The 9385-nt window shown below is 46.7% G+C and overlaps 1 protein-coding gene across 1 annotated transcript; it reads right to left on the bottom strand.

The window, feature by feature from the left end:
- Positions 1 to 7675: 7675 nt before the first annotated feature.
- On the bottom strand, positions 7676 to 9375 carry LOC111029058. The gene has a single exon (XM_022307893.1). The coding sequence runs from the start codon at positions 9174 to 9176 to the stop codon at positions 7698 to 7700; it is 1479 nt and encodes a 492-aa protein (XP_022163585.1). The 5' UTR covers positions 9177 to 9375; the 3' UTR covers positions 7676 to 7697.
- Between the last annotated feature and the right edge of the window lie 10 nt (positions 9376 to 9385).

Below are 9385 nucleotides of genomic sequence, written 5' to 3'. Positions count from 1 at the left end.
CGAAGACTGCAGGACGGACGCGGATCGGCGAAATACGAAACAATAATTATTGTAACAACTAATAAGTACTATAAATAACTAATAACAGTAATAACTAGGGCCCGGATTTATATGCATTTGCATGTTTTTTCTGAATAGTCCAAAAAATAGCTAAGTAAGCTACAAGTTTGAAATAAAGTCAGTAGATCTAAAATATAAAGTTTTACTTTGCATATTTTGTAATTTGTTGACATGTACTGCATATTTCTGTATTTTACGATTTTTTTTTGCATATATACGGTTTTTAAATGCAAAATATGTAATATTTTGGTTATTTTTATTAAAATAACGTATTCATATCTATATTTATAATTCATGTAATTTGACGAAGTCGTTTTCTTATCTTATCTGAGACATATCGGTTAATCGGCATATCGGTAATCTGTTATTGAGTAGATTTTAGTGAATCATACATTATTACATTAGTCGTGTTTGTCGTGTTGATCCGAGTGCGCGTATTTTATTTTGATGAAAAAATGCCGAAAATTAGCGCAACTACGTCCAGTAAGCTAAATAAATTTGTTGCCGAATATAAAGGTATTTTTTCCACAGATGGCATAGTTTTGTTCTGTTTGAAATGTAACGTCAAAGTGAATGGTGAAAAACGTTTCACAGTCATCCAACACTTATCAACTGGAAAACACAAAAGTGCAGTTCAACGTACGAATTTACTAGAAAAAAATCAAACATTAATTTCAAATGCAACTTCAAAATCTCCCTTTTTTCAAGAAATGTGCAATGCAATGGTTTCAGCAGATATACCTTTTAATAAATTAAATAACAAGTGCTTCCGGGAATTCCTAGAAAAATACACTAAGCAAGCTATTCCAAATGAGTCAACTCTCAGAAAAAATTATTTAGCTGATATATACGACCAAACCATCACCAACATCCGCAATTATATTTCTAATCAAAAAATATGGATAAGTATCGACGAAACTACAGACGTCGAAGGTCGTTATATAGCCAATGTGATAATCGGTACACTTAGTTCAGATAATCCTGGAAAAACCTTTTTGTTAACATCTGAAGTATTAGATAAAGCAAATCATCAAACGATTTGTAAGTTATTTGATAGTTCTTTATTTTTACTTTGGCCGGAAGGGTTACGCAGAGATGATGTTTTGCTTTTTATCACTGATGCTGCACCATACATGGTCAAAGCAGCCAGATCTCTAGATATATTCTATCCAAATATGATTCATTTAACATGTCTTGCTCACGGACTACATCGTATTGCTGAAGAGATACGTAAACATTTTCCAAAGGTAGATAACTTAATTTCTAATGGGAAAAAAATTTTCTTGAAAGCATCGTCACGTGTATTATTTTTTAAAACTGAGTTACCCGATATTCCGTTACCGCCACAACCAATATTTACTAGGTGGGGTACTTGGTTAGAGGCTGCTATTTATTATTCTGATCATTTTCAAGATTTTAGTCGCTTAGTAAATATGTTTGACAAAAACGAGGCAGTATCCATACAAATTACGCAAAATTTAATTCAAGATCCAAATTTAATTAGTGATCTTGCTTATATAAAGTCGCACTTTAATTTTTTGCCGAGTAGCATAACTTTATTAGAAAAAAAAAATACATCTTTACACGATTCAATTAATTTGATGAAGAATGTTGAAAATAATATTTCCAAAATACCAAACGGAAACGTCGGAAAAGCAATTCAAGACAAATTTCAAACTGTTTTAAAGAAAAATAAAGGCTATGAAACCTTGAAAAAAATCTCTGCTTGTATTGATGGAACAAATGAAACTTTGGAAAATATGGAACAAAATTTCAGTCCAAGCGACGTATCTCTTTTTAAATACGCTCCCGTCACATCTGTCGACGTAGAGAGGAGTTTTTCAAGGTACAAAAATGTATTGGCTGATAATCGACGAACTTTCACATTTGAAAACCTGAAAAAAACATTCGTGGTACAATGCAATACGAATGCTTTTGGTATGTATTAATTTTCGTTTAGTCACATAATTTATTTAATAAAAATATTTTAATTTAAATTTTTCAGATTGAAATTACAAAATGTTGAAACTAAAAAAATATAGTATAATTTATTTGAACATAATATAAAAATAATGAAATAAAAATTTTTTTTTAATCAATTTTTGTGCATATTTTTTATTTTATAGGGTATATTTCTATAAAATAAGAGCATAAATGCATATTTTATAGTGCATATTTCTTAGGTTTTTAGAGCATATAAATCCGGGCCCTAGTAATAACATAATATTATAATTTACATTTTAGTATTTTACACAAATAGGTACTTCAAATAACAACAAAACAGATTAGTGATTACAGACATGTTTAATCGCATAGGGGCAGATAAAATAATAGTTATATTATATTTTAATTTATAACCAATACAGAAGTATAGTAATAATATAAAATATAAATAGAACAATATTCGTATTACCAATAGATATTAATATTTCGTAATACTGATTAGTGATTAGGTACCTAAAAGCATCGGGACTTTTATTAATAAATTCGAACATTATATTATTTTCTTCGTATGAAAATACTCGTTTTAACTAGAATTATAAATAATATAATAAACTTTATAAAATTCGAAGAAACCGATATTGATTTTAAATTTTAATCGGTTTTTCAAGAACTGATCAAGAACGGTTTTTCAATTCTATGGTTTCGGTTTGGGTTTTATAAACGGTTTTTTAAAGGCCTCGGGTTTCAGTTATGGTTTTTTAACCGGTGTTTTAAAGCTTTTGGTGTCGGTTCCGGTTCCGGTGTTCAATAATGAAAAAACCGCGGTTCTAACCGGTTTTAACCGGTTTTTCAAAAACCGGTTTAGATCCCTGCCTTCAGCTGTTGGAACTTCCTTCGGTTCCGTGCCAGCTGTGCCTCTGTCCTGACCTTCACCGCTGGTGGGGTTGGTGCCCCTGATGACCCGGGTACCGGTGACGGCTCCACAGGCGTTATGGGGGCAGGTGTCACGGGGGCGGTGGTTGTTGCTGCTGGTGATGGCCTTGTCAGGGACGGTGTGCGTCTGCCGGGTGTTGGCGTCGACGGTGGTCGTTGCGGCCGCAACCTCCGCTGGATGTCTGCTGTACGGTCCGCCCAGCCCCGGTTGTAAATGGCCGCCCGCACTGGGTCCTGCAGGAGTTGGCGGGTCGTCATTCTGGCGACCTGGGCGGCTGTTCGCGGCTCATCCTGGCCACTGGNGCCCGCACTGGGTCCTGCAGGAGTTGGCGGGTCGTCATTCTGGCGACCTGGGCGGCGGTTCGCGGCTCATCCTGGCCACTGGATACCAGCCCCAACCGCTGGATCAGCTCGGCAACCTGCTGCCACTTTTCGTGCTGTTGGCCGGCCATGTTGTCTATAAATGATTGTTATTACGGACACGAGGACTCCCGGGTTTGGTGCCTTGCGGCTACAACCGCGGACCTCATGTTAGCGCTGTGCGCTAGTCGAGAGCCGCGGAGGTTCACGGTCGGCGTGCGTCGGAGATCCGTCCGCACGTCGGCCGCGCGTCGTCTATGGACCACGAGCACCGGGCGTGATCCCGTTCCCATCGAAGTCGGGAGAGACCACGCTCGTACCATTTGGCTAAGGCGTGCACGTGCCTTTTGCCACCCTGGTAGGATCGCGAGCTATCCTCATCGCTTCCCGTGTTTGGTCACGAGCAACCTCCGGTGCATATAGCTCCACCGGTAAGCTGGGTGGGCGCTAAGGAGCAAGCTCACTCGGCAGCTTTCCCCTAGACCAAGCTTGATCTGTTAACCACACAGTTAGCTCCTGCTAACAGCCACTCCGAAACCAATCCGCCACCGACCGTACACCGACCGGAGCCGATGTACGACCGGCGTGTGTGGGCACGTCGCCAATTTCTCGACGCCGCGGGGCTCCCCCACATCCCGAAGTACCATTCTCGCTCCCGATGCGGTAAGCACATCAATGGTGGGATGGCCGGACCGAGCTTCGTCGGCTGGTGGGCCTCAGCTGTGGTCCTCCCGAGGTTTGGGCCGTGTACCGCGGGCTCACGGTGGGCCCTCACCGGGCGGCGATCGCTGCCGGCGCGGTGGCCGCGACCCCCAAGTTAGAGGCTCGGTAGCCTTTGGCCACGCCTCCCGGAGGCTTCTCCGAGGAGAACGACCCGCTCTTCACGAGGTCGCGGTCAGAACCTCTACGACACCCTAGTCCCCGAAGGTTTCGGTGCGTCCGCCTCCCCGAGGCCTCCCCGAAGAGAGCGACCCGCTCTGCATGAGGTCGCGGTCAGAACCTCTACGACACCCTAGTCCCCGAAGGTTTCGGTGCGTCCGCCTCCCCGAGGCCTCCCCGAAGAGAGCGACCCGCTCTGCATGAGGTCGCGGTCAGAACCTCTGCGACGCCCTAGTCCCCAAAGGTTTCGGTGCGTCCGCGCCCCAGGCGCCGGCCCCGACTGGCCAATTCCCTTTTAGTCGCCTTTTACGACAAGCAGGGAGTACTGTGGCGGTATTCTGTCCTCGGCCCCAGCCACAGGGCCCTGGCTCCTCGTCTACTCCTGACGTGTGAGCACGCCCCAGGTCAGGACGCGCTCGTGCGTGACCCGCCGCTTGTGCCTCTTTCGCCATGCGTGCTCACCCGGGTCACCCCGAGTCTTTGCACTTACACCAACTGGCGTGGCTGCGTCCTGACCTATAATAGGTCCTACCTATCCGTCCTGCCCCGAAGGCTGTTTCTGCTATACTTTCTTAGGGCGTCGTATGTTTTCCTTGACTGGAGGAAGGATCCACGTTCGGGCGGCCATGGAGCGCCCTCTTCCCTCATGGTCGCAATCAACTCTTGTCTTTGGTGAGCCGTTCGTGTACATGCCAGCAGGACATGCTGTACTGTTTCCGCGCCATTTCCACACGCGCAATTTGGACTTTGTACAAGCCGGAAGGAGTACAATCTCGAGTTGAAATCCCCATGTCCGGTCAAAAACTGGGACGTGTAATGGTCCAGTTCTAGGGGGAGTGCCATTCTTCTGGCCAGGTCCGGTATCATGAACTTCGTCCATTCACCCTTGTCCGTGGTGTCGTACCGAACCTGCCATTCTTCTATTAACTGTTTTGCGCCTGTATCGTACTCCCTTTCGGAGATCTCGCCCGTTTTCTGCTTTCGCCTCATCGCTATCCTCCTGACCTCCAGGTCGAGTGGCAGTACGCCAGCTACAGCCGAGAGGCAGTTGGTCGACGCCGTCCTGTAGCAACTTGTTATTGCCAAAAGCGGAGGTCTTTGTATACTACATAGCGTTTTTATACATTTCCTGAGGCGGCACCCTTCTGACCATGCTTCCGCTGCGTACGTAACACGCGGTAGGAATACCGCCTCATAAATTATTTTTGCTGCCACCCGGCCCATGCCCCAGTTTGCCGACGTAATCCTTCTTAGGCGCGTATACAGGTCTTCGCTCTTGGTCTTGAGGGACTCTATGTGACTCACGTAACTCTGCCGCGGGTCGAGTACCACCCCGAGATACTTGACAGTTGCACTTGCCTTGATATCCGTATTTTCGCAATTAGTGCCAAATCTGACTCTGTACAATGGCTTTAGGCCGCCTTTGATCGACATCAACTGGCTCTTTCCAGGAGAGAAACTGAGACCATACAGGGTAGCCCAGCTCTTTAGGCCCTCAAGGTAGGTCTCCGCCCTGGCGAACGCAGTCTCCGGTCTAGCTGCACCGACAAGCAGCGCTATGTCATCCGCATACATTATGATCGAAGCCGTAGGGTTTAACCTGATATTGCCAATGCCTGTCATGGCTACTTTCCAAAGGGTGGGACCGAGTTGTGACCCTTGTGGGCACCCTCGTTCCAGCGTTCTGTGGTGGAGAAGGCCTTCCAGGTTGTAGGTTACCTTCCTGTTCTCCAGGTAACTATTTATTATCTTCACGGTGCGTAGGGAGGCGCCCATGTCCACCAGTCTGTCAATAATTGGAGCCCACCCCACATTGTCAAAGGCACCGGTAATATCTAGAAAAACGCCAAAGACGTGACGGCTTTTGGATCTGTGCGTCCAGTCATATAGCTGCCTTATAGCCGTTATGGTTGATTTTCCTGGTACAAAACCGTGTTGAGGTGCAAAATCATTCAACATTGTCTCGCGTTCAATGTCCTGAATAATGATGGTCTCTAGTGCTTTGGCTAAAACGGGTAGCAGGCTGATGGGCCTGTAAGACTTGGGGTTGGTCAGATCCTTTTTGCCAGGCTTAGGTATTATGACCAACTTTGCCACACGCCATGTGCTAGGGAAGACGGCCTCATCAACGCAATTACTGAAGAGCACCGTTATGTCGTTTCCTAGTATGGGCCACGCTTTTCTCAGGATGGCTGCGGTAATGCCATCTGGGCCCGGGGCTTTTGTCGGCCGCATCCGCCATATTGCCGCCTTGACTCGTTCTGAGTCAACGCTCCTTGTATATTTGTCAAGGGGACCCTCCCTTATGATGTTACTAGGTACAACTTCGCTAGGGAAGAAGGTCTCGAGAAGAAGCTCAGCGGTTTCGTTCAATGTACAAGTAAGAGTTCCATCTCCGCGGTTCAGCGTGACTGGTGTCGTGCGGGACTTGGAGCCGTTCTTAGCCCATTTAAAGGTTTTGCCCCATATATTGCTGTTTATGTCACCCGCGAAGGAGCGCCATGCGGCCATTTTCGCCCTTCTGATCTCATTCAGATACCTGTTGCGAACTGCAGCATAAGCCGGTCTGTCGTTTCTATGGAGCCCAGATCTCCTGCATCTGTTAAGGCAACTTTTTAGGTCACTGAGCGTGTCGTTCCACCATGGTTGCCTGCCTCTGTGGCTTGGTCTGCGGGCCCCTCCGCAGGGCATGGATTCACCGGCCGCAGCTTGTAGCGCTAATACTAGAGTTGCTGCGTGGGACTCTATGGATGTCCTATTAATGCTCGCCATGTGTCGTAGTAGGCTTTGCGTAAATTTGCCCCAGTCCGCCTTCCGGACATTAAAGCGGTTAGTGCGGGGTATTGCCTGTTGACCATTCTTTTTGACTCGTACAGTGTACAGCAGGGCGTTGTGGTCACTATCGGTGATGTCGGCAACCGTCCAACCATGGATGCTCGGCGATATGAGTCGTGTTAGCAGCGTGACGTCGATGTTAGACCGTCCCATGCCTACCCTTTCATAAGTAAATATGTTGTTTGGTTTGTTTGCTATCGCAAGATCGAAGTCGTCAATGAGTTGTTCAGTGTGCCTGCCTCTGTCGTTGTTATTCGGACAATGCCATTTCGTAGAGTGTCCGTTGACATCTGCGCCGATTAGGACTCGAGCTTCATCTAGCAAAACATGCCTGAGTCTTTCAACGAAGCTGGGTGTCGGCATGTTGTATTTAAAATATGCCGACACCATTACTATGGAGTCTGCGTCTGCCCCTCTGCCGACTCTAGCAGTTACCACATGTTGACTAGTGTGCTTCATGATTGTGATTACCCTTAACCTGTCATCCAAAATTATTATAGCGGCGCCGGACTCGTTATTGACGAGGATGTTTCTGTACTCTTCAAAGCCATATACCTTAGTGCCTTGGATGACAGGCTCCTGTATCAGGACAACATGAACGTTGGTTGCTGTACAATGGTCTTTAAGTTGTAGACAGGCTGTCCTACACTTGTTAACGTTGTGTTGTATTACGTTAATTTGGTCATTCATTGGAAGCCAAAGTCAGTTCGCCTTAGGAGGCTCTCAACTGCTTTGCTTCTCGCCTTGCACGTGGAGCTGGATGACTTGTGATCCCCTTTGCAATTTGTGCATATCGCTTTGCCCTTCTCAGTGCACACCCTGCTGTCATGCGACTTAGCACAGTGTCTGCATGTCGGCAGTTCTTGGTTACATTTCAGTGCCGTGTGTCCATAACCCTGACAGTGATAACACTGCGTAATATTTTTGTGTACCTTAATTCTGCATCTGGTCATACCGAGGTAGACGGACTTATTTTCGAGCTTGGGGAGCACATGCGCTGGGGTCTCGATGACCCAGTGTGTTGTGCTCCCGTTTCTGGGGCCGAGCTTAAACTTAACATCCATAGACTGGATTTCGTCCTGCGTAAGGCCAAGTTCCGGGTTTTGCAGTAAGAGCTCATCCGCCACCTCGATCTCGCTCAAGTCGCTATCTACATCATAGATAATTATTCTTGGCTGTTTTGGCCCGATAGCTCTTAAGTTGGGAACATTACGTAACACCTCCAACGTGATACTATCATCAGGAATTACTATCAGGGTCTTTCCTGACACTATAGTCTTTGCCCTGGGGTTCGGCAGCTTGTTTTTGACCGTTTGCCAAAGGTCCGTTTTCATTTCGGACACGGTCTTATCATCAGGCGCTTCTACAACGAACCTAGTGTTCGCCTTCGCTTTTCGACATTTTTCAAGGACTTTAGGCTTTTTAGGTTGTGCGTTGGTTTTCGCAGCCACTGGCTTGTCACTCGTTGCTTGTGCATAAGTTGCCTTCTTTTCTTTGGCATCTGTTAGCGGTGCAGCCTGGTTACCATTTGCCTTTACCTTTAGTTGAGCTATCTCATATTTCAACTTTCCGATTTCAGTGGATTTTTCGTTGAGTTTATTTACAAATGTTGTAAGGGACTCTCTAGAGTTGTCTTCCCTTTCGGACAATCGTCCCTGTAAGCGGCCATTTTCGCTGATTAGAAAGTGCATTGTGTTCCTTAGCTCGGCTAGTTTGCCCATCATTCCCTCAGAAGAATGGGCGGTGAGTTTTTTAGTCCTCTCGACAGAGATTGTATGCTCGAGCCATCCGAAAATGGCGTTGAGCGTAGTGCCGATATCCGCTTCGTGGATTTTCTTGGGCGATTTCCCACCGGGCGAGGTAGGACCACTTTTGGTACCCGCTTTTGCCATGTCACCACTATTTTCAGGCGTTGTGTTACTGGCGGTTGCCATCTCGACGTCCTTGGACACAGGCTCATCGTCGCCGCCGCCTCGTAATCTGAGGGGTTCGTCCGTATCATTTATCTCTACATGTCCAGTTTCCATTTTCGTTTGCGCATTACCAGGTGCATGATGATAACGACCGTCGGGACGAGCACCACTCCCGACAGCCGGTTCCTGGGGTCCGATCCTCCCAGTAGGAGGCACCCAAGACGGCATATTATTTTTTCTGGTGTATTTCATATTAGTAGGTTAGGTTGGGGGGCTGCCCCTTGTAGCCCTACACCCTCTGGCCGACGTCGGGCTAGTTCGTCGGTTGCATGCTGGTCATGCCTACAGGTTAGTCCGGTACGGGGTCGGCCTGCCCCGGACGAGGGTTAGTGTGAAAGCCTCTTAGCGACTGGACAAGTCCAGCCGGGCGGGGTCACCGCGGCAAGGTGGGCTTTCGTCGA

The sequence above is a fragment of the Myzus persicae genome, unplaced genomic scaffold (genome assembly GCF_001856785.1).
Source record: "Myzus persicae strain clone G006 unplaced genomic scaffold, MPER_G0061.0, whole genome shotgun sequence".
Lineage (NCBI taxonomy): Eukaryota > Metazoa > Arthropoda > Insecta > Hemiptera > Aphididae > Myzus > Myzus persicae.
This window is presented reverse-complemented; position numbering and strand designations above follow the sequence as displayed.